The sequence below is a fragment of the Diadema antillarum genome, unplaced genomic scaffold (assembly GCF_040938485.1).
Source record: "Diadema antillarum isolate AM-2024a unplaced genomic scaffold, OU_Dant_1.0 scf00000158, whole genome shotgun sequence".
Taxonomy (NCBI): domain Eukaryota; kingdom Metazoa; phylum Echinodermata; class Echinoidea; order Diadematoida; family Diadematidae; genus Diadema; species Diadema antillarum.
In genome coordinates, this window is record NW_027271047.1 from 410,804 (window position 1) to 437,446 (window position 26,643).

At 38.5% G+C, this 26,643-nt stretch overlaps 1 protein-coding gene across 1 annotated transcript in view; it reads right to left on the minus strand.

Moving 5' to 3' along the window:
- Positions 1-24,871, minus strand: part of LOC139722141 (ATP-dependent RNA helicase DHX58-like) — a 42,888-nt gene extending 18,017 nt beyond the window's left edge. Inside the window, exons 1-6 of the mRNA XM_071633454.1 lie at positions 24,733-24,871; positions 8,990-9,133; positions 6,219-6,403; positions 4,997-5,180; positions 4,407-4,567; positions 1,563-1,709 (exon numbers count right to left, since the gene is read on the minus strand). Of these exons, the coding sequence (XP_071489555.1) occupies positions 1,563-1,709; positions 4,407-4,567; positions 4,997-5,180; positions 6,219-6,403; positions 8,990-9,133; positions 24,733-24,871 (960 nt within the window). The remainder of the gene's footprint in view (positions 1-1,562; positions 1,710-4,406; positions 4,568-4,996; positions 5,181-6,218; positions 6,404-8,989; positions 9,134-24,732) is intronic.
- Between the last annotated feature and the right edge of the window lie 1,772 nt (positions 24,872-26,643).

The following is a 26,643-nucleotide window of genomic DNA, read 5'->3' on the forward strand; positions in this document are numbered from 1 at the left end:
CGCTCCCACCCCCCCCCCCCTTAATTTCCAAAGCGAAAAAATATGGCTAGGAACGGCAGTTTTTGGACTGTAAAATGTAAAATTTTCAAGCTCGCTCGCATTTAATCGTTATGCAATTCATCTGATGTTGCTGCCAGTAATTGCCAGTAGTTCCGCCCGGTGCACCCCCTCCCTTAATTTCCAAAGTGAAAAAATATGGCTAAGAACGGCAGTTTTTGGACTGTAAAATGTAAAATTTTCAAGCTCGCTCTCTTCGCTCGCTCGCATTTAATCTTTATGCAATTCCCCTGATGTTACTGCCAGTAATTGTCTGCAGTTGCGCCCGGTGCGCCCCCCCCCCCCCCCCCAATTTCCAAAGCGAAAAAATATAGCTAAGAACGGCAGTTTTTGGACTGTAAAATGTAAAATTTTCAAGCTCGCTCTCTTCGCTCGCTCGCATTTAATCTTTATGCAATTCCCCAATTACTGCCAGTAATTGTCTGCAGTTGCGCCCGGTGCGCCCCCCCCCCCCCAATTTCCAAAGCGAAAAAATATAGCTACAAACGGCACTTTTTCTACTGTAAAATGTCAAAATTTTCAAGCTCGCTCTCTTCGCTCGCTCGCATTGAATCGCCCGGTGGCATGCGCTCCCCCCTTAATTTCCAAAGCGAAAAAATATGGCTAAGAACGGCAGTTTTTGGACTGTAAAATGTAAATTTTTCAAGCTCGCTCTCTTCGCTCGCTCGCATTCAATCGTTGTGCAATTCATCCGATGTTGCTACCAGTAATTGCCAGCAGTTCCGCCCGGTGCGCCCCCTCCCTTGATTTCCAAAGCGAAAAAATATGGCTAAGAACGGCAGTTTTGGACTGTAAAATGTAAAATTTTCAAGCTCGCTCGCATTTAATTGTTATGCAACTCACCTGATGTTGCTGCCAGTAATTGCCAGCAGTTCTGCCCGGTGCGCCCCTCCCTTTATTTCCAAAGCGAAAAAATATAGCAACAAACGGCAGGGTTTTTTTTTTCTGTAAAATGTCAAAATAATCAAGCTCGCTCGCTCCGCTCGCTCGCATTTAATTGTTATGCAACTCACCTGATGTTGCTGCCAGTAATTGCCAGCAGTTCTGCCCGGTGCGCCCCCTCCCTTTATTTCCAAAGCGAAAAAATATAGCAACAAACGGCAGGGTTTTTTTCTGTAAAATGTCAAAATAATCAAGCTCGCTCGCTCCGCTCGCTCGCATTTAATTGTTATGCCTTTCTCCTGATGTTGCTGCCAGTAATTGCCGGCAGCTGCGCCCGGTGCGCCCTCCCTCCTTTATTTCCAAAGCGAAAAAATATAGCTCCAAATGGTAGTTTTTTTACTGTAAAAGATGAAATCCTAGCTACGCCGGTGCCCTTTCCCCGCTTGGTTTCCCTCAACAACAGTAAAAGTCTAGGGATTGAGAGCTTCCTATATTCCAAATGTCTGTCAAAAAAAAAAAAAAAAATCTCGTTACATGAGGGTCAAAACGCACCCCCCTTGAAAAAAAGCTGGTGACGCCCCTGATGTGAGTGGATTTTTGTAATAATTGACCTAATTACATACTTTGTTCACAACAAAGACTGTCTTCTTGTTTCCATGACTGCTGCTCGCACCAAGTTCACTGTCTGACGAATGTAAAAACAGTCGCTGGATCACAGCAATGGCAACTTCAGTCTTGCCCTTGCCCGTCGGGAGTACAACCAGTGAGCACTGGCGTAGCCAGGGGGGAGCGATGGGGGCGGTCGCCCCCCCCCCCCCCTAAGATTTGGACCGGGGATTTGGGAGGCGGAAAAAAAATGCGTGTATACTGTATGCATGCACATGAAGCGGGTCTCCTTTGCAACCTTTCATCAAATAAGATATTTTTTTTTAATATTTCACTCAAAGTGTGCACCAGATCGTTGAATTTCAATTCAAAATATGCAAAATCTCTCGTGCTTGGGAGGGGGTATCCCCCTCCCAAACCCTCCCCCTCTGTGCCTCTTTCCCTAGCCAAGTACACTTTTTAGATTTTTTTAAAATTCTGAATAATTCTGAGTGCACAAGACTTATCACTTATATTCCGAAAACTGAAGGTTCCCTCATGTATCATAAGGGGAATTTCCCCTTTTAATCGACCCTTTCCTCCCTCAGCCCCCCCCCCCCCCCAAAAAAAAAATCAGTTTTTTTTTTTTTTTGGTGATTTATCAAATGTTGATTCCATCAAATATGCGTATACAAGATATCTCAATTTCAACCTTAAAAAGATAAAAGCTCCATCGGAAGGGAAGGGTGGAGATAACACTCGCCCACGCCTTCTCCCTGCTCGCCCCCCCCCCCCCCGCCATGCAAAGAAGTAGACTGTGGCTATACCCAGATCGCTTTATTTCAATTCTAAAAACGCAAAAGCTCCGCGAGCGGGAAGGGGAATCCCCCTTCCCCTAAGCTCTATACCTCACTAGACTTTATACATACGCACAGATGGTGCACATTCGGAATAAGAGCTAAATTCCGTGATTTTAACACTTCGATGAAAAAGTATTGCACCAAAAATTTGCACCAGATCGCTGAATTTCAGGTCTGAAAACGCAAAATCACCTTCGTGTGGGAGGGGATATGCCCCTATATCTACACCCTCGTGTGCATGCTTTTTCTGTTTGATTGCTGAACAGACAGCGTTCATGATATTCAGTGTAAGAATTGATACAAGAAGACTAGTGTATTTAAATTATACCATTTTATAGGCAAATTGTTCAATAATAATCTACACTAAAATATACTGCTACCTTAAACAAGTGGGACTGTTTCACGTCGATGAAACACGCAAAAACATGCATCAAATTGCACCATTTGCAACATCAAAATGCAAAAAGTTCTCGCCGTGGGAGGGGGGACACCCCCCTCGCTCGCTCCGCTCGCTCGGGTTCAGTCGCGTTCATAATATTCAGTGAAAAGAATTAATACAAGAAGTGTATCTAAATTATACCATTTTATAGGCAAATTGTTCAATAATAATCTACACTAAAATATACTGCTACCTTAAACAAGTGGGAATATTTCACGTCGATAAAACGCGCCAAAAACATGCATCAAATTGCACCATTTGCAACATCAAAATGCAAAAAGTTCTTACCGTGGGAGAGGGGACACCCCCCTCCCACACCCTCCCCTCCCCCCTCGCTCGCTCCGCTCGCTCGGGTTCAGTCGCGTTCATGATATTCAGTGAAGAGAATTAATACAACAAGTGTATCTAAATTATACCATTTTATAGGCAAATTGTTCAATAATAATCTACACTGAAATATACTGCTACCTTAAACAAGTGGGACTGTTTCACGTCGATAAAACGCGCAAAAACATGCATCAAATTGCACCATTTGCAACATCAAAATGCAAAAAGTTCTTACTGTGGGAGGAGGGACACCCCCTTCCCACACCCTCCCCTACCCCCTCACGCAAAAAGTTCTTACTGTGGGAGGAGGGACACCCCCTTCCCACACCCTCCCCTACCCCCTCGCTCGCTCCGCTCGCTAGGGTGCAGTCGCGTTCATGATATTCAGTGAAAAGAATTAATACAAGAAGTGTATCTAAATCATACCATTTTATAGGCAATTGTTCAATAATAATCTACATCAAAATAAACAGCTACCATAAACAAGTGGGACTGTTTCACGTCGATAAAACGCGCAAAAACATGCATCAAATTGCACCATTTACAACATCAAAATGCAAAAAGTTCTTACTGTGGGAGGGGGGACACCCCCCTCCCACACCCTCCCCTACCCCCTCGCTCGCTCCGCTCGCTCGGGTTCAGTCGCGTTCATGATATTCAGTGAAAAGAATCAATACAAGAAGTGTACTAAATTATACCATTTTATAGGCAAATTGTTCAATAATAATCTACATCAAAATAAACAGCTACCATAAACAAGTGGGACTGTTTCACGTCGATAAAACGCGCAAAAACATGCATCAAATTGCACCATTTACAACATCAAAATGCAAAAAGTTCTTACTGTGGGAGGGGGGACACCCCCCTCCCACACCCTCTCCTACCCTCTCGCTCGCTCCGCTCGCTCGGGTTCAGTCGCGTTCATGATATTCAGTGAAAAGAATCAATACAAGAAGTGTATCTAAATTATACCATTTTATAGGCAAATTGTTCAATAATAATCTACATCAAAATAAACTGCTACCATAAACAAGTGGGACTGTTTCACGTCGATAAAACGCGCAAAAACATGCATCAAATTGCACCATTTACAACATCACAATGCAAAAAGTTCTTACCGTGGGAGGGGGGACACCCCCCTCCCACACCCTCCCCCCCCCCCTCGCTCGCTCCGCTCGCTCGGGCTCGGTCGCTTCGCTCCCTCGCAGACTAACCGCCCCCCCCCCCCTAAGATGAAATCCTGGCTACGCCGTTGCCAGTGAGTTCTCACCACGAAGAGATTGAGCCGCAACCTTCTCCTGGTAAGGCCTCAGTATGAGTTCCTGGGGTCCCTCATTGACAGCAGTGTTCACATCCATTGTCTCCTGGTCCCCCATCTCTTCTGTCTCGTTTGTTTCCATGGGGATTTCTTCATCTGCTGTGTGAAAAATGTGAATTGACGTGATTAGATTTGATTATGATTACCTGGTTTATGTATAATCTTCATGCACAAATACGATTTTATCTTTCCTTTGAATTTCAGGACCTGTACACTTATGATAATACAAAAACAATGCGAACCAATCGAGGCTTCATACATATAATCTTATATATCATAGAAACGGGGAAATACAGAACTAATTGTTTTCGTAAGGAAGATAACGGGAAGGAGTGCTATGTGCAGTCTCTTGGCAAATTTCACATTAATGCACTCACCAAACCCATGATAACTTACATGAAAGTGTGTGTACTGTATTTATTCCTTAAAGAATAGATTTAGGATAGCATTCGTCAAAACTTTTTGATTAGGAAGAGAAGAAAGTTATAAAGTGAGAGTGGGTTAAGCATGAAGAATTTAAATGGATACCTTGGTCAGAGTCTGCATCCTCTATCCCAAGGGCAAAGTTCTTCATGTGACGTAGCTCATGAGCGAGATCCTTTGACCCACTCTCATCAAGTCCCTTCACAAGGCGGTCAAAGAAATCTTCGTCTTTTCGCTGGAGTCTCAACATGAGCTCCGTGCAGGCAGCAATAGGTCCGTAGTTCTCATTCTAACATTCGTTAAGAAGAGTGGCGGGAAAACAATATTGCTTTTATATTGACATGTCAATGTGACCTTTTGGATGCAATTATACACATATTATTACTGTAATATATATTCATACAACAATGAGTGAAGGCAAAAGTGGAGCCACTAAAGTTGAACATCTAATGAGAAAAAGAGCGACAGAGACCGAGAGTGAGGAATAATAGGCCTAAATACAATGGCTAATCATCTTTAATGGCCAAAAACTTTGGAATTCTGTAAATACTGACATATACTGTACAACGGATCTAAGTTGATGTCCCGAACAAAGTCATGCTTTGTGACAACTCATAAAAATTCCAGACATTTTTTTTGCAGAAAGGGCTAGCAAATCGATAGGATACCGTTCACGGACGAAGCGTAATGAGTTTTCACCCTTTGTTGTGTGCGTTCCCAAATTATGGCTTAGAACTCAGTAATAACAATTCCACATGGATTACCAGACCCCTTTTTCAATCCTTGAATATTCATTACGCGCATCCAATTCATTGTATTTTATAGCAGTAACTTGGACAATATTCAGAGTCTTAGGGAAAATTATGGTTCTAAAAAATATAAAATTGTAAAAACGTACTTTTAAACAGGTTTTGCTATTACACACCTATTTAAAGAGCAAAGTAAATGTGAAATAAAAGAAATCAGCATTTTAGACCAGGTCTGTAAATATGTGTATTGATTGACCCATATTTTGTGGTGCGCGATCACAAAAAGGAGTTACGAAGACTAACATGATGGTTACAAAAAAAAAGAAAATAAGTAATTGGTGCAGAGAATCAGAACAGCCCGCGCAATGTAATATTACAGATTTGTATATTTTGTAAGAAGATCAAATTAACATTCATTTGCAGTAAAACATCACAAATGTTTTATGTACGCGACCCATTAGCTTCTTAAGTTGAGATATGTTAAACATAATTTTATTTTCAGATAAGTTATAAGATAATGTTGTGCTGCAAGCCCGCTGAAACTTTTTTCTTCTTTTCTGCAGATGGCATAGTTTTACCTTTCGTCGAATTCTTTCGATGTCATTTGAATTCAAACAGGATCCTTCTAGATGCTTCATTACATCCATTGTGCTCATGTCTTTCAGCTTCTCCAGGTAAATCTTCATGAGGTACTGGTAGTTGTCTCTTCTCTTCGAGTTCAAATTCGATGTCCCTTCAAGATGGTGGCGAAGATATTCATTATCTGGGAGAGGAGAGTATCACGTAGCCATGGTGACAGTTGAATGGACTGGATCGATCTGTTTTCATTGCATTAGTCACATGATTTTTAGAATGATTTATCATCAATAATTACTGCTTGTGTTGAGATATTGTTACCGTATTTGTGTATAAATGTTTATATTTCATGAGAATTCCTTCTGTTGTATGACAGTCATACCTAAAAGGGCATCTCAGATGATTCATAAAATTTCTCATCATAAAGTATATAAATCGATAGTTGCATGTATTATATCAGTGAAATTTATTGCGATCCTTGAGCAGATAAACCGATACTCTGAAAAACACCTTATACAACTTAAATATAACCCTGGGTATATCAAGCTTAATGACTGAATTTTTCATATCTGACCAATTTGCACCGAACTTCCGCGATTAACTTTGCTAAATATGCGAGAAAAAAAAATCAGCATGATTAAATTGAGATAAATATCTGTAAAATACATAATGAATTTTAAATGGATATACCATGACAAAATGAAAAAGAAGTTGAAAACTTTGCCTTTGTTTTCAGAATTATAGGGTTGAACATCATTACAAATTGATTAAAGTTCAAGATTTTCTATGTGTTATGCTTCAGCGAACATTGCAATTTCTCTAATCAATAATGTCACGGCGTTACAGTAAAAACAGCAAATCATGACCACATAATATAGCTACCATACCATAGATACCATTCATTAAAATGTGTCACGATGTTACAGTAACTGTAACACCGTGACCGTAAAACCTTGACTTTCATTGCAATGACATGTAGGACACATACAGGATTTACCAAATGACTCACTGTTGAAGTGAACACCAGATTTCTCTGTCACATTTACTCAAAAGATAGAGGTTTTTCAAGGATTATTCATAACAGATAGGTCAAGCTATATATCCATAAAGATTATCAATTGTACTTGTTGCCAACATCAATCAATCTTAACCATTTCTGTACCAAAAATCTAGTTAACTGTGTTTACAAAGCTTTGGGGTTTGATATGCCAATCAACACTCAGAGCACATGTAGGGTTAAAATGGCAGCAGTCCACTCAGTGTGCCAACCACCAGATTTACAATTCAAGCAAACATATCTGAAGGTTTTGTACTTTCAATTTTGGCAACAGTTTCAGTTGAGTTAATAACCTTAGATTTTTTTTTTTTATCATGATACGTTTATCGTGTGGTTCAATTCTTCTTTTGTAAACTCAATATGCCAAGATGTCAATGGTTCAGATAATGTAAAGGGGCTGGAGGAGTACATGCAATCATCAGAATTTCGTCTTTTTTAAGGAAAAGGGGGCTCTGTTTTTATGTCTTTCAAGAATAAGTTGATGTTATATTCTGTCATAGGTTCCCTTTTCGATCTTTTTAAAATCTTTTTGAATTGCTGCCACAGTCTAATGGTGAATGCCATTGACTGGCAATTTGCTTGCAAACTGATGTTAGTGTAAAGGTATCACGGACTGGTCATTTGTCATGCTTCGCACGCTATTTCAATGTGTTGCTAACACAATAAACTGCATGAAGTCTTGCTGAACCTTCCCTGATATCCTAAAAGAATTACTTAGGGCATACTGAAGCTAAGATCAATGTGTCCATTTATGTTAATCTCCCTGGAATAACTTTCATGTACGCTGTGCGCAATGTTACAAATGTCAATATAAAAATACCCACACTCATTGTTTTTATGTGTACAGATAGGAATTGGCATTGTACACATTTTATATGTTCATCTTCAGTCAATCTTTAAGAATAAGTGGTGTCTTTTGTACAACACAAGTTGCATAAGTTATTTTTTTTTTACTAAAATTCCTAAATTGGTTCACCCTGCTTTGTGACCAAAGTTAAAATCAAAGTTTCAAATTTGCATGTCATCTTTGAATATACAAATTGTACTTTTTAGAGAGATAGTTGTACACTCTAAAAGTTCACTCAGAAATATCTAACAAGCTTTCAATGGTAATAGAGGCAATTTTACTGAAAGAGCAATGTTCCTGACTGTAACGTGTAGAAACGTATATGACATGTAACGGCGTTACTGTGCATAGTTTTCTTTATTTTGTTGTTTTTGTTCACCCGTTATGATTTTGATAATGTTTTGTTTTATTAGTGCACATCAACGTCTCTCCATGAAAATGCAGTATATACGCAAATCATATGTAAATACTCTAATACAAATATATGAAATTATATACTGTAAAACATGATATATTCGCGGCACGAATTTTTCGCAAATTGGAGCCGACTGCCTTTTTTGCGGCATGAAATTTTCGCGAACTGCCACTGACATTCAGTGCATACAGTGTACAAAAGAACTTTCGCGTGCATTTTAATTTCGCGAATCTTTACGCTCGCGAAATTCGTGAAATTAAAATGCACGCGAAAATTTCTCGTTTCACAGTAAATAGATGATTCGATAAAATGATTAATAAATGGGTACCTAAAGTGATATTGTTATGAAAATTTCGTTGAGAAGAAACAGGGTACAGAAATAGTACAATTTGCTGAAATTAGAGGATTTTTCTCACAAATCATGAACTAATTTACATGCTGATTGAAAGTTTACCAGATCTGTTAAGAGCTTCCATGAAGGCCTGGAAGATTCCTCGTTTATCCTCCACCTTCTCCAGCATGTCTAGGAACTCCTGAACCAGGTCGAGACGAGGAGTGCCATAGTCAAAGCATCGCTGCTGCAGTGCCTCTATGTTGGCTGGTATCAAGGAAAATAAGGTAAAACAAACATACGTCAAGACCGTAAAGGGGTGGTACAGCTTCCCTTGAGATGAGGTGTGAGGTTTCACACATTTTTTGATGATGATTTCTTGAGATGATGAGAAACCTCTAATAATATATGGAAAGGTATATAACTCTAAGAAGGATTCAAATCTTATTTGATGAAAATAAGTTTTGAAATGGCTGAGATAACCACAACAATGCAATCCTAATAAAACATGAGACCCACCTTTTATTACGATTTTTGGATATCTCAGCCATTTCAAAACCGATTTCCAGCAAATAAACTTTGAATTCCTTGATTTCCTTTCTTTTGAAAAACTTGATTACCACACTGCTGGTTGTTATATTTTCAACTGCAGTGAGTTCAGGATATTTTAAGTGAATGCTGAAAAGAAAATGATGGGGGCAGTAGGCTCCGGTGTAAAATCTCTGACTGTATACTGTACAAGTATTCACCAATTGTGGGATAACCATGAAGTCAACCCTCATGGAGCGAATTCCCTTAAGATACCTTGTTTTCAGACGTATTTCCCCTACGGACCGTAATACATATTTATATACAGTATATACAAATGTAAATATACATGTATTTATATATATATATACATGTATATATATATATATATATGTATAATGTTATACATGTATATATATGTATATATATATACATATATATTAGGGGAAATACGTCTGAAAACGAGGTATCTTAAGGGAAATTCGCTCCAAATGGGTTTTTTTTAATTCTCGAGGGTTTGACAACGTTTTTCCATGCCTTATCAGTGATGTGGGGCCTATAAGGACTATTCCATAGTAGGACACAGATAATGTAGTGTGTGTAGATTGAGACTGTACCATCAATACACTTTAGGGGAGATTCTCAGCGATACAGAAAATAAAAATGGTTGTATGTATTGGAAGTGTATAGAAAACAGGTCATTGGGGGAATGTAGGTATATCTGTTTTTTCTCTCAAAAAGTTGCATTTTCTCTTTAAAGGGGCTGTACAGTACTGGTTAAGGTGGGGATTCATGTTTTTTTACATTCCTAAGTGAGATAATGAGAAACCTCTTATGAAATATGAAAGAGCATGTAATTTTAAGAAGGATTCAACGTTTATTTGATGAAAATTGGTTTTCAAATGACTGATATATCAAAAAAAGTGATGATGATAAAAGACTACATGCCCCAACTTTATTAGGATCTCTTTGTTTCACCTTGTTTTTGGATATCTCGGCCACTTCAAAACCGATTTTCATCAAATAAACTTTTGATACCCCTTAGAATTGCATGCTCTTTGACATCTCATAGAGTGGTTTCTGAATATCTCGCAAAATGTTAAAAGCTAAATCCTCACCTCGACCAGAACTGTACACACCCTTTAACATACAGAATTTTGTGGTATAAGACGGATTTTGTGCTCTTGTCAATTCAATGCTTCATTGAGGTCATATAAATGCATAATTTTTCAAAAAGGGTAATATTTGTTTTTTTTTTCTGAATATTACCATGCTTTTTATCGAAATTCCCCAAAATATTATCATTCATTCCGCATTTCCCCTTGTGGCGGGAAATAGAGTTATACTTCTTTTTATTATTGTTATATAAATGTATATATATATATATATATACACACACACATGTATATGAATATATATATATATCGATATAATATATCACTCAGCAAAAAAAAGGGAGTAAATATTTTTTTCCAAATTTTTCATAGAATATCTGGTTAGATATTGATGTTTTGTATACATTGCACCATGTTACAGGTACTTTATTGGCTATCAGCCCGGTAGGTCATTATAAAGGGAAATTTTCCGCATGAATGAACACAGTCGTTTTTCTCTTCCAAGGCACAAAAGTAAAAATTGCACAAATGGACAAGTTCTCAATGACGTGTATGTGCTCTTCCATGTAACAATGAGAACAAAAGACAAATTTAACACACAAGGGATACAAATTAATTTGAAAATATCACCCACTGATCTCTGTAATGTCTTTGTAGCTCCCAAACATAAAGAAAAGGAAAAGACAATGGAGTAAATAGAGAATCTTCTGTCAAATTTAAAGATAATATGAAGTTTTGGTACCTTTACAAAGTTTCCCTGAGATTGCCTTGTCTTAGTTTGTGTTTCAGGTTAAAGTACCTTTCATATAACCAACACAGTGAGACTTACTCGCCCCAAAGTGCTCTCATATCTTAGTAATCATGCAATAATGGTTTCGGATATTATCGACGCTGTACAACGTCAATAAATACTAACGGCTCGTTCGAATCGTTCGAATCTTTATATAGCTCCCTCAACGATCATTCTGCGTGTAACTCGTGAGAACCGGATCGCCAGCACAGAACTTGTGTAGAGTTCTGTGACCGCCAGTTATCCGGGCAGTGCCGCAGCGCTAACACTCCTCTGAAGCTGTTTGTGCGATGCGGTAATGCGTGCATGCATGCGAGCGGTATGTACAGTGCCGACAATGCGTGATCACAGATTATGGTACATGAGGCGAGGATGTACGACTAGGACAAGTAGTATGGTACACGAAGACGGGTTTGACATAGAACAGCCATTGCAGGAGGGAAACAAAAACAAATACGAAGACCATAAACAGTGGTCAATCCTGCCGGAGGGGAAAAAAAAGACGAGTATAGCTGCGGCAACTTTGAGGCGATCAGATATGCATCAGTATACTTTGTATACTACTAGGCGCTGCGTTTTACTCACCACCGGCCACCCTGGTTAGATCGAGGCTCGTTATGCAGCGAAGCACGGATTATACATACAGATTGTACGCGCACACAACTTGACAACACTGCGGTGGTGAGAAGTGACTTGCTGTGCTGCCAAATAAGACAGTAGTTCCTACATGATATTTTAATGTAGTTAGATATTTTTAATATTGTCTGAATTCATATGTTGGTAAACTCTCGTGATTTTAGAGGCTCCACCACAGTGCTAGACTATCACGCGGACTTGCTATGAGATAGATGACATCTACCTTGTAAGCAGCCTTAGCATGCCCTGTTGAGCAGTCGATCGTTTTACCAGGGAGGTGGTTTACCGGGGAGACGGGAACTCTCTATTCATTCAGTACTGTACATGAAGGAAGACATTACCTCAACCAGCTCCCAGCCCGACCAAATGCATGCATGAATGCAATACCCGCTCGCGCTGGTTTACGTTTGGAACAGCACACACACACACACACACACACACACACTCACATACACACACTCACATACACACACAGTACACACACACACACACACACATACTCACAAGCACACTGACACCAGGGAGTGTTCCAGTCCACCTGTCTTGACACGGGTACAGAAATAGATCGAACGTTTATTGACCTTGAGTCGGGTCAGACTCACAAAAAAAGAGGAAGAAGAAACCACGCCAGAGATGGAGTGATCAGATTGCAGGGAGAGAGAGAGAGAGAGAGAGAAAGAGGGAAAGACACATTTTCACAAACCTGCCTCGTTATGACGCAATCGTGGAGAACAGTGCCAGTAGCTCCATGATACAGTCGAGGATGGAATCAGAGCTTGAAGCTCCTTGATGGAATAAAGCCCATCCCATACTCACGACTATAGGACTGACAGAGTTTGGATCCTGAACAAGTCACAGCAGCTTCAGCATAAACGAGTTGTTTTTTGTTTTGTTTTGTTTTTTCAAATCCAAAGTCGGTCAGTCATAGTCGTGAGTCGTATTCCAATAGTGTGCGGCGGGCTTAGGATATGTAGGTCACTCTTTGGCCTTTAGTTCGGCCTGCACTAATTTATTCATTTATTTATTTCATTTTATTTTTTTTTTTTGTATTTCAAAGTTACGTTGGTGTTTTCATTATGCAGATGGTGCATTATAGTAGGCCTATGATAAGTGGCCTATTGGCCCCAAAACATGATTTTAGACTGAAAATAATCCGAGTTACGTGTTTGTTCTTTTTATTTTTTATTTTTACATACAGATTATATTCAGATTGACAGTGTAAATCATTAATCGATTGATTTTCAAGGAAAATGGACTTACCGGATTATTTTTTTCTTTCGAACACGCTCTTCTTCCTTCAGAGAAACACAAAACCTCCACATTCAACTCCAAAGGGAGGAAAATCAAGCTGCGCATACCGAGGTTGAGGTAACATAAGTAAATCCAAGTTCTGTGAGTTTCAGAGGAATATCGCAAGATCTTGTGGGTGGTATACTAGTACTTTAGTAAGCTTCAGTTTGATTGTAGTTATGAACTACCTATTTACGACGCCAGTGTAGCCACGGGTATGAGCATGTCGCTGTAATAATATTGTGCGACACAACAGAAGCCTGCAACATTGTGTGCGACATCCTCGAGAATTGGCGACATGCATGTTCTAACTATATAAGTGTTATCAAATTTGTGAAAAACACGTGTAAAACTTGTGGGACGACAAACTCATATGTTGGCTGAACTCTATTTCATTTTTTTTAAAGAATATTTTATTCTCCATCAATGGTATTTCGTTTATGCATCGATACAAGGTACTCCATCATCTCTTTATTGTTTTAGGGGGTTTCGTGTTGACAAAGTCGAGTATTTGGCTGCAAAAATTGCGGTGAGCTACCTGTGGTGTATGGCTGGTGCGTGTTCCACGTGTTTATAGGGCATAGTGAAAATTCAAGGAAAAAAAAAACCTACAACCCAAACGAATTGAAACAGAACGCGCAGTGGTACGGGGAAAAGACACTGCGTGCGAACATCTTCATAAAAAAAAAATAAATAAAAAAATAAAAATAAAAAATGTCGCTACGGCGACAGGTGTATGCCTCCGCAATAATGCAGGTCTATAGTACAATGTCTTGACCATGTGTGATGACAGTTTCACACAATTGGCAAGATATTAAAATGACAGGTTTGCCACAAATGTGCTGAATGTTCACTTTCCTAGAACTATCAATTGGATGAATGATTAAAACGTCAGAGTGCAGGTATTTGGGGGAACTGATGATTTTTACTGGACTTTTGACCCTTTTATAAGTTTATGCATTGAGTAATTTTCAAGGTATTGAGAAAAAATATAAATTCAGTATCAAATGGTAAAATATTATTATCTAAACCTGGCCTTTGACCTTTGACCTCACAGTTCCAAAGAGAATCACTGTTAGGTAGAATATGCATAAATATGTAAGTTTCATGATAATACCTTGAGTTACTTTTGAGATATGGAGGAAGAAGTGCAATTTAGCACTTTCACTTGACCTTTGACCTTTTGGCACGAAACTTCCCGCAGAATATATATTGGGTTATACATGCATACATCAAGTTAAAAAAATCCTCCAGGCATTGCATAAATATAAGAAAAGTAGTGATGTTTTGAGGAGTTGACCTTGAACTTTGACCCCTGACCTTTGACCCATGATCCCCAACTTCCCTAGATAATCACTGCCCATCGGTTCATATATATACTAAGTTCCATGAAGATACCTTGAACCATTTGCGAGATATGGAGAAAAACATGAAATTTCAACCTTTTTTCACAAAATAACCTGTGACCTTTGACCTTTGACCCCGTGACCCTAAAATCCAAACAAAGTATTATCCCCCAGGATATACCCTCATACCAAGTTTGATGCAAAACCACCTCACGGTTCTTGAGATATTGACAAAAACAAAACGGGACGGACGTACGGACGGACGTACGGACGGACGGACGCCCCGAAAACAATGCCTCCGGCCACTTCGTTGGCGGAGAAAAGAGAAAAGAGCAAAATCCCACGATAGCAAGGTGCCACAGACTTGGCAAAGAGGGGGGGGGGGAGGGGGAGGGGGAGGGGGAGGGGGAGGGCGGGGGGTAAACCACAAATCCGCGCGGTGGCGCATTCCTGCTGAGGTCATAAACAGTCTGGGGCCTGCGGGAATGAAAAGGATGTTTCGAAGCGAGCTCAAGTCGAAGACTCCGGGGAAGACCACTGGCAGGATTGCAATCGTTACCTGATTCTACATTTCTTTCAATCAATTGACGTAAAATAATGTCATTTTTTCTATTTTCTTTATATCTTTCCTGAAATATATCCCACTGCCCTCCAAAGGGGGAAGATTCTCTATCATTATTCTTTCTTTTCTGACGGTGACTCAGAGGTGCTTGATTATAAAAAGGGAAAATCATGTTACTGTTCGTCACTCTGCAAGTTCGTTGTTCTGAGAGAGAAACACTTTCGTTATTTTTATGGTTCCTTGATTCGAACACGGGTGTTCGTTCATCCTGAAACGAAATAAATTTCGTACCACGTATAGGACCTAATTCGTTTTCAGAATAAAAATGTTCGGATTATAACTAACGCCTTCATATTCGGAGCAACAAATGGATCTGGAACAGGAATTTGGGGACCCGGATTGACGAACCTTATACATGACGTGTACTTATCCCCCAAAGTAATGGATACCGTGCAAAGAAATTAACGATGTCAAAAAGGGAGATTAGTTTCCCGCCAATTCCCCCTTCCGTCAATACTAAGGCTCCTACTTCGGAAGTATAGGTCTGTCTCTCGTTGCTCCATAAAGAAAAAGAAAAAGAAATGAACAACGTCAAAATAAACAAGAACAGAATAAACGCATGTTCGCCTATCGTGGGGCATCTATGCAATACTGTTACCTTGGATGATATCCTCACCCTCACCATCGTGTAATTCCTATATAAGAAAGCAATTAATAATTATGTTTTGCACTGGATGTTATGAAAATGTATGTGATCTGGTATCCCGACGTAATGTAAATGATTATGTTACATGAAGAGGGCTGTTCGTGGGTGGTATTCGAATACTGTTTTGTATAATTGTGATTTCGTTATGTGTAGATTATGTGCGTATAATAAGAGTTTCATTTTAAATGGAGTTTCAATCAATTTTATTATTCATGTCAAATTGGATTCCTCGGAAGACCATCACGACCATGAATGCCGAGTTGCGAGCAGGGCAATCCATACGTTTACCTTTGGTTATAATACCATGTTATTATAGTTGAAATGTATCATTGTTACCTTGGGACTTTACGGTGAATCATTTATTAACAGACAATCAAATATCTCCCACTGCCCAAGGGGAAACATATCAAACTAAGAATGACATTCATTTTTGCTTTTAAGATTTCCCCTCCCGTCTGACAATAATTTTCTGAAACATCCACCAGTGCCGGATGTAGAATGTTTATTCCGAAGGTGATATCCGACAATGAAGTACAAAGGCTTGATACTCCGATGAATTAGAATCACAAGCTTACGCAATGCTATTTTACGAAGAACACTCTTCGGATATAATAATGTTGAAGATTAGTGCCTAAACATTACCTATAAACCAAAACAATCGTAGCATATGTATACTAGCTAGGCCTTCTAAATAACCAATAAAACATTTAAACGAATTAATAATTGCCTATAAATAATCGGCAGCACCCCTCAAGTATTTCAAGAAACAACTATATGTCTTGTGCAAAACAATTCCTGCATATTTTTTGAATGTGGCAAGATATAATGCGAACATGAGATTGTGAGTTATAAGAACAATTTCAATATTGAGCTGAGTTCAGCAGATGTCATAAAATATCTTCGGATCTCGTTCATGAGGACATGCCAGCAGAATTTGGGTAAATGAAATGCAGCCATTTCCACTGGAACTAATGGTAGATCAATGTTATTGCCGTATCCTTGGAGTAAAATGTCGCCGGGGCGCGGGACAATTCATTGTGGTGTCTTCGAAGGAAACATCACCGGAGCAAGTGTTGGTGGTTCAGTCGTCGGCGGAGCAATCATTATCGACGGAGCAGATGTCGTTGGGGTGATGTTGTGGAGCACATTCTCGCGGAGCGAATTAATGTCAGTGGAGCATAAAGACTGACCTCTCTTTGATACATACGTATACTCTGGACACAAAAGAAACATTAGCCAATTTTGATAAAGGGTATAGTGGTCGGACATTTCCATCGCCTTGATGTTACCATTTTACAAAGAATCTACAAATTTTAGTAACATACATTCACCAAAATTAATGTCATACCGTACATTTCTGGATGCTGAAAATAATTAGAAGCTGACCTATTTCACTCAGCGTGACAAAGGTGAAAAGTTTACGTTTTCTCTGTTGTTCCGGATTAAAGAAAAACAAAATAACGTCACCATGATTAATTTCCTATTATGACAATGTGTGGGAAGGGATAATGTGTTATTCATATTTTTTGCGGTACATCAATGATCATTGATGCGACTTGACTTGACATCATCTTGAAGTTCATCAGGACGTGTTTCCAGTGACGTTCATTTACTGGTGCTATATAGGGACAGCATGTCATGTTTTTACGGAGCGTTGTTCAATCTGTTAAAAACAATATAAAAAACATACATAACGATATGTGCACAGGAAATTACAATCCTCTGATAATTTATGACAATAATAATGAGATGTGATGTTTATGGCTTATTTGCAATACATTGCACTCCCGTTACAACGAACACGGTAATAACGAAGCAAAACTTCTGTTCCCAAAATGTTCGCCATTAGAGTCTGTGTTAAAAAGATTCGCTTATAACGAACACGTTTATAGCGAAATTTTCGTTATAACGAAGTCTTTTCCGAGCGCCACTGACAAAGAAAAACAAAAGAAATGTGCTCTGTTATAACGAAATGCGGATCGCTTCCGAAAATACGTAGCGGAACAAGCATTTATAGCGTCTCTGCGTGGGCGAATGCTTCACAATACTGCGTTTTCGATCCGTGTGTCACGCACAAGTTTTCGAGGAGAACTTGCATTATTGTTAAACAATCTGACAATAATCTGAAATTGAGTAAGGTTCCTTATTACAAAACACAAAGATTCTGATACACCTAAATGTCCGTTAGTTCGGAAATGAAACAGTGTTTGTTCACGAACATTTTGGCGTTATTCCAAAGATTCGTTATTCCGAAAAAAAAATAAAAATATGGTTCTTATTACGACGGTGCGTTTGTCCGAAAATGATAGGAATTCCAAACATTCATTAATTGGAACATTAAAAAAACAACAACCTAAAACAACAACAAAACAAAAAAAAACCCAAAAACAAACAAACAAACAAAAAACGTTTCGTTAATCCAGAAAAGAAAAGGTAAGTCCACTAACAAATCTTAGGAATTGCAAACCTTATAATCGTCTTATAAGAAAACTGAACCTTCGAAATACGTAACCTGTGTCATTTTTTTTTTTTTAATTAACAAACCTTCCACGGAATGACAAACTTTATTACATTTTCGGATTAAAAAACCTTCGCAACAACGAACCTTCGGAATAGTGATCCTTTCTCAGTTAGTAAATTACAAACCTTTGGAATGACGAACCTGATCATTTTAATTTCCGATCGACGAACCTTCGGACATTACAAACAACTTTATGCTCTCTTTTAATTGTAATATTCAAACGAAATTTAAAAGGTCCCATTCCATATTACATAGCTTTCCAGTGTATTCAGCAAACAGAACATCATAATTTATATGCGTGGTTTCCTTGTTTTCGTGTAATATTGTATTTGTTCGGTTATAACGAAACTTCGTTATAACGAAAGAAAACTGCCCCCATGCCCCCTATAGGGTATAGTTAGTTCTCTTTTCTTTTAAAATGTATATCATCAAGGTTCTGCAGTGACCACGGGTATATTATTTTTTGATATTTGTTTTTAGGAAGGAAACAACCCCGTAACGAGGGGGCATTGGTGGCACGAGAAACTGAAGGGGAAAAAATGCATGGGGGAGCCTTTTTTTCCTATTCAGCCGATTAATCCCGAGTGGGGCACCAGAAAGAAATAAAAAAGAAAGGATGCAATATATATATCTTATATATATACTTATATATATATATATATATATATATACGTGTGATACATACCTGATGGCATACGTGTAGAGCTGTCCACCGTTGCTTGTTATACCGGTCGAACACGAAGCCACCTCGATCACTACTGATTATAGCTTACTATAACACGAAGCCCCCTCGATCTCCATTGGGATTGTGTTATGTGAAAGAGATTGCATAAGATTATGCTCTTGTCATGACATTTGTCATCATGAAAAAAGGGAAAAGACGGTCGCACAATCACAGATGGAAGAGGTCTTTGATTTGCTTTGTTGTTGTTGTTGTTGACAAAATTGTCTCACAGAATCACCTGATAAGCAAACAAACCAGTCCTCTTCACATTAATTTTTTTCTGCCAATTCTCTCCACAAAATTGGCCGCTAAGCAAAAACAACAACAAAAAATAATACAAACAGAACCAGCACATGACTGTGGTAATCAATTCCATCAAATCACCTACCCAAACAACAAGCAAACATGTTATACATAAAACGCATATTAGGCCCTACTAATTGTAAAAACAAACAGTCAGTAAAACAACTAGAAAACATAACATTTCGGAATACGTCTTTCTTGGTCAATCAGGCCTGCGCATACTACGCTACGAAAAAAAAAAAAATAAGAAAAAAATGTCCGGCATAAAATGCTACATGCCAAGCGTCAATATCCATGATAGGCCTATGCCTACTCTGATGGCAACGTTGACCATGTAGATAATCGTCATTAACAATCGGATTTTCTATATTATGTTAGTTAGCGATTTTTTTTTTCTTTTTGACTAGACAGCCCATTCATTGTCAGAATGAGCAAAAAAAAAAAAAAAAAAAAAGGCTGTGAAGACTTTTTTTTTAAAAAATAATTTCTTTCATTTTTTTGTTTAAATCTTGACCTGACAGCACATATGTCGAGAGAAGTGTTTTTCTTCGATAAGCATATAAACATATCAATTGAACATTATTCTAGAAGAACGCTACATGTATACCATCTTGCAGCACAGGTCCATTACACACTCTTTGACTGCACACAGTACACAGGTACCACGTGAATGGAGCAATGAAGCAAAAACAAACAAAAACGAAAACAAAAACCCGAAAACAATAATAATCTAAACAGGATTAGCATTTCTGTACAATCTGTCGACAAATCATCTGCTCAAACAAAAAACATTGTCGCGTTCTGCACAAAACGCATATAGGCCCTACTAAATCTGTAAAACAACAACAACAAAATAAATAACCCGAACCTTTCGGAATCCATATAATTCTTTGACACTCAGACCTATGCTATTTACGCTAAGAAAAAATGGACAAATGGAAAAATGTCAAGCATAAATGCTACGTTGCAACTGATATACGTCGATGTAGGGCAATTTGTCAATCAGCTGCAATGAAAACATCTCGACGGAAGAATTTCATGAATTTGAATAAAATTAATACTTCGTGCCAAGCGTCATGTACTGCACCAACTCTGGCAACGTATAGTGTATAGACGATCATCAGTAACAACCGAGCTGGGTTTGTTTTTGTTGTTGTTGGTTTGTTGTTGATGTTTTAGTTAGGTTTAGTCGGCGATTGTTTTCTTTTTTTACTTGACAGCTGATTTATCGACATAATCGGCCAAAAAAAGGAAAAAAAGTGCAGACAATTTTTGATTTCAAACAACAAAACCCAAAATAATATTAATAGTAATCAAAACAGGATTAGTGGTCATCAATATTATTCTGTCAACAGATCGCCTGACAAAACAAAACAAAACAAAACGAAAACACAATTAAACACGTCTTCCATAAAACGCATATAGGCCCAACTAATTTAAAAAACAATCAGTAAAAGTACGCTGAGAAAAAAAAGAAGAAAAGGAATGAAATTAAGAAAGAAATGCTCAGCATATACAGGCTGAAGCGTCAACTATGGCAACGTTGACCGTGTGTAGATCATCAAGCTGTTTTTACTTCTGTAGGTTTAGTTGACGATATTTAGTGCATTTTTTTTTATTGGACTGCTCATTTAGGCTATGGACAGAGTTGGCAAAAACGATGCAAAGATTGTTATTGATTTTTTGATTTGGCTTGTCAGCACTTACGGCGAGAGAATTGCTTTTCTTTCATCATAAATGATATGTGTAAAAACCATGGCAAATTGAACAAGACCCTGTCGCCATTACACGCCGGCCGCAGTAACTACGCACAGAACACAGGTAGGCCCTACCATGCTGGACAAACAAATAAAAAAAAAAAAAAAAACAAGAAAACCCTAAAACGACAATAACACAAACAGGATTAGCAAATTTGGTTGTCAGTTCTCTCGACAAATCACCTGACCAACAACAAACATGTCCTACAATCGCAAAACGTATCTCAATAGGCCCCACTAATTTGAAAATTACAAACAATCAGTAAAAAAAAAAAAAAAAAACAGAAAAAAGGCAAAACAAAAATCCTTTCGATTTCGGATTATGTCTTTCTCTGACAATCAGGCCTATGCAACTAAAAAATTAAATAAAAAAATTAAGATTAGAAATGAACAGCATGTGGTACGTGCGGAAGCGTCAACATCTACCGACTGCATGGCAACTTTGGCTGTGTAGATGATCATCAGTAATAAATACATGAGAGCTGTTGTTCTTTCTTAGGTTTACTTGGCATTTTTTCTTTACTTGATTGTGTGATCATGTATCGTCACTAACAAAAGGATCGTTTCCCTCATTTCAGTCTTGTTTTGCAGATGTGCCTTTTTCAGACAGAAATGTCTTTGAATAGATACAGATGATGAGGAGCAGCAATACCTGAGATCATGAGAAATTTTGTGTCAATCATGCACGGCCACCTGTAGGCCTACATCTCAAAAGCGTCTCAAAGACAGTTTTAGCATGCTTTAGGGTACTGCTTTGATCCCATGATTGTCACCGCAAGCAAGCCGGGAGAAGAACAAGATGGAGATTCGATAAATCTAAAACTATATGCGCAGAAGAAAATAACGCAGAAAAATCAAATGAAGTGAATGTGCAGTCTTGAGGTGTATGTTAGGAAATCATACCTCAAAGCAAACACTTTCGCTAGGGAAAAGCAGGCAGTTTTTAAAAGAAATGATGGAAGAATGATTGTCACTTGTGATCTCAATATTTCACTTTTCCGTAGCATATTCCAGAGCACAAAAAAAAAAAAGAAGGAAAAAAAAAAGGGATCGGTATTCGTAGAGGACAGGTATATCCTGTAGGGAAGGTATTATGCGTGTGCAAAAATGTGTACGATGAATGTCCTTGTACTAGTAGGCCTATATTAGGTCCATGGCCTGTCAACAAATCACCCGACGAACAACAAACATGTCCTTCACAAAACGTACAGGCCCACTATTGTTTACTCTTTTTTTTTTTTTTTACTTGGAAGCTCATTTATCGACAGAATAACAAAAACAAGAAAAATGGGAGGGCTACCTTTGATTGTTTGTTTCAGTTATTTTATCTGCTCTTGTCAACACATAATATGGCGAGAGAATCTTATTGTTTATTATAGCATGAAAACATGGCAATTGAACATGCATTTCGGACCGCCTCTATATAGATCTGCAGAACAGTCCACTAACACGCAGCTCGCAGCTGGTCGTATGAATACTAACAGTACCCAAGTACATAATACGTGTAATACGTTAGTAGCTTGCAACGGGGCGAACGAACGAAGCCAGCTCGCTTGCCATGGCCACGCATGTACCATCCACTAGTACAGTGATTGGCATTGTCATAGCGAACGGAAGCCAGTACGATATCGCCACGGACTACATTGTTCAGTGGACTGAATCCACTCTTTGGTGGAAGCATGACTAGCAAAGAGTATCGACTTTTTGGTGGAAGCAGGGAGGTCTCACCTCCCTGGTGGAAGGCAAAGAGTGGGGAAAGCGCGTGGGGCATGTGTACAATATGGGTACTAGATAGCATGCTCATGGCCACCCACGTGCACAGTATACGGTTGGCCCATCCATGCCCCCATGATACGTACACACAACATACACCGCACAGGGGTATCGTTCGATCGTACACTACTGGACGTCGGACATAAAACGCACACAGTGGCTATACACACAATGTACGCAGTTGTCGACAGCTTGCTCTGCTATAAACGGATCGCGGATCGTAGCCTCTGGGATGCGGTCGCGCTTGTGTACAGTACACTTCAGTAGTATATCACAGAGCTCTCTCAAGACTTCTGTAAGTAGTATAGTATCAGTAGTATCCGAAAACCGACTTTCTTCTCGGGACCGCAAGGGGGCGTTGTGAATCATGCGCTCGAGACCAAATCCTTCCGTTTTAAACGAGCCGTTATTTTGCGAGAGTCACTACTGCATTTCTCATCTAAATTGACGTTCTAGTAATCAAACATGAGTTATAATGCTCCCTAAGCATCATACTGACTAGCAGTTATATCCTGATACTTTGAATCATGGTTTCACTCGGTGAAATGCACCTTAACAGGAACTCCATTTTATCTTTAAATTCACATGACATTAGAGAAGAGGCAATATCAACAAAATGGTAGAAATTTGACATGTTATTTCAAATCATAAGTTAATTAAATGGATATTTGTTCTAAATTTTGTCTCATGAATTTTTAAATTCCTAAATCAAACGAATGAAATACAGAAATTATTTAAATTCTACCACTTTTTCGGCTTACTCCCTATGTCATCTGAATGTGAGTTGATAAAAAGAAATATTATATTCCTCTTTAAGTTCCCCACTCTGTTTTTGTTTGAGGAAAAAAGGATAAACAAGGGAGTAAAACTTTTTTTTGCTTTTATTCATGTCATTGTTTTAAATTGGTTTTTGTTAACAATGCTGTTCTGAAGGGTATTTGCAATTTAATAAAAAAAGGAAATTTCTGCATCATTTATTTTTGTGCCTTGGAAGATAAAAACAAAAATATCAACTCTTATATTTACTTAAAATTTCCCTTTGTATTAACGTACCTGTTTGATAGCCAATTGAATAACCGTTGATATGGTAGATAATACAAAAATTTTTACCAAAATCGTCTCTGAAAAATATGTATTGAAAAAGTGTTAATACTTTTTTTCGCTGAGTATAGATAGATATATAGATATGGATGGAGATATAGAAAGATAGATAGAGATATTGATGTTTATCAACAATATTTTAGGAATCTTTTGTTAATCCAGTATGCTTTGACTCACTGCCCTCCCCCCCCCCCCCAAAAAAAAAAACACACACACACACACACAGTGTGAAACTCTCTCTCTCTCTCTCTCTCTCTCTCGATTTCATGGCAAGGTATATCGATTTATTCGTTTAATTCAATACAATAATAAAACAAAAAAAAACACATCCATGCGACGGTTTAGTGTGTACAAACAGGTAATTGTCGTGTTCCCGTTCGGAACAGCAGACTACTTAAATTATCCCCTGATCATGCGTTAACACAGTGAAGAAGAGTGCATTATTATGCGAGACCGATATTTTGATGTACCAGGTCAGCTTTGTGTGTTGCTTTTTTTCTCTAATATATTTTTGGCACACCTATACTCTTTGCTGAAATGAACATGAATAAATGAACTGAAATTTACTCGTATATTAAATAGATTGGCTTTTCACAGATTACTTTGGATGAATCCGTACTTTCCCATTCACTTTACTTGAGGAGAAGATGGATCAGATCTGTCACGGTTAACCTGTCAGACTGACATAGTTAAATACAAATAACTAATCCTCACCTTTCTCAGGACCTGTGAACATCTGAGACATGTAGGTCAGGACATCGTTGGGATCCAAAACCTCCAACAAGACTTCTCTGTAGACTACCGTTACTACTTGGATGTTCCGTTCTCCGTCCTGCTCTCCCACTTCGGCCATACTTGAAGTCGATTCCAGGTATCTTTCCCGTAGCAGTGTAGATGATAGTGCTAAAACCTCAGCCTTGTTCACACCGAATGACTTGGCCAAGGTTGTGGCTTAGTAAGATTGTTCCTCTGGTTTTCTCCTATAGACGCTGGGATGCCACTCTCTACTCAGTCAAAATAGTATTTCTAGCCACTGTACTGACTGACGGGTGCAGTTTACTTGCATTCCTTTATACTGAAGTAAACGCTGGAGGTTCCCTCCTCCCTCTTTGTTTTAGAATATCAAAGGAGCTGGTAAATGTAACCAGGTTGTCTACTGGTTCAAAAACTGCAGTGTATATAACTTAAGCCAATCAGCTGTGGCGAACTATCCTGTCTGAAACAGCCGATATTAGTCAGGAAGTGGGATTCTGACAGAGCTATGGGGAAAGTGGGAATTCCCCCAAGCCTACTCGCTTCGTTTCGCAAGAGCAAATAGATCGCTCACTGCATTACGACATAGTCTGTTGAAATAGCCGCTGCACTCTGCAGGTCAACAATGCAATCATGGAACGAGCCATTTATGGTGTTAGACCACATAACGCAACAGCAGCATAATGAGAAAAGCTTTTCTTTAGAACTATTTCTATTGGAAGATACAACTTATCGCTGCCTCTCTCCGAGCCCCCCCCCCCCTCTCTCTCTCTCTCTCCTTCTCTCTCTTATCTCTTTTTCCCTCCCTACGGAGTCACATTCAATTTAAAAACACAGTCCTACTGTGGCATAAATATAATAATCATGGTTTACACGAATACAACGTGGATTCTTGAGGGGGTACGTTTCTTATACCTCGTTTGATTCAACGTGGGTTTTTTTTTATGACAAGTTGAGTTTGAAATGATAAGATCGTCTCAATATCTCCTAATTGAATTTTACTCCCTTTTTTAATGACAACATTGCCATCACTTGAAACAGCATTGTACCTCGTATTAAGAGGGTATAGTTCCCAAATACAGGCATAATGTCATGAATTCAGTGAATGCAAAAAGACCAGTTTCAGTTCAGTTTTAGTTTCACATTGGTTTCATTTCTTTAGTTTTAACATTCCAGTATTATGCCTGATAATATGTCAATGTTACTGACAGCAGAACACATGAAAAACAGAAATTGCAATTTTGCTATAAACGAAGATTAATTAATTGAAGAGAAATATACAGCAGACCGCACATGGTAAGCCTATGCTTAAAGAAATGGCTTGAGGATTCCGCTATTAACTTTTTGTGAGATACCTAGAAACCAGTTTATGAAATGTTAAAGAGCATACAATTCTAAGAGGAATCTAAGGTATCTTTGATGAAAATCAGTATTGAAATGGCTGAGATATCCCAAAACACAGTAAATCAAAGCGATCCAAATAAATTGCGGGTCCCGATTAGGGTTACTTTGTTAGATGTTGCGTTTATCTAACTCTAGAGAGAGAATCAGTCATTTCAAAACCAATTTTTATCAAAGAAACTTTGGATTCCTCTTAGAATTATATGCTATTTCATATTTCATAAGAGGTTTCCCATTATCTTTAAAAAAAAAAATCTCAAAAAAAGTTTGAAACCTGAAGCCTCATCTCAGCCGAAACTGTTCCATCCCTTTGTGGTCTGGGAATTGGATAATCGTATTGGATAAGGGGAATCGTACTGTGTGTGAGTGTGATTGAGTCTCTCAAAGTTACTTAGTTATTTTGTTACATCAATGATAATTATCACATTTGAATATAGGCATTTAGGTAATGACATTATCATACGCGGTATA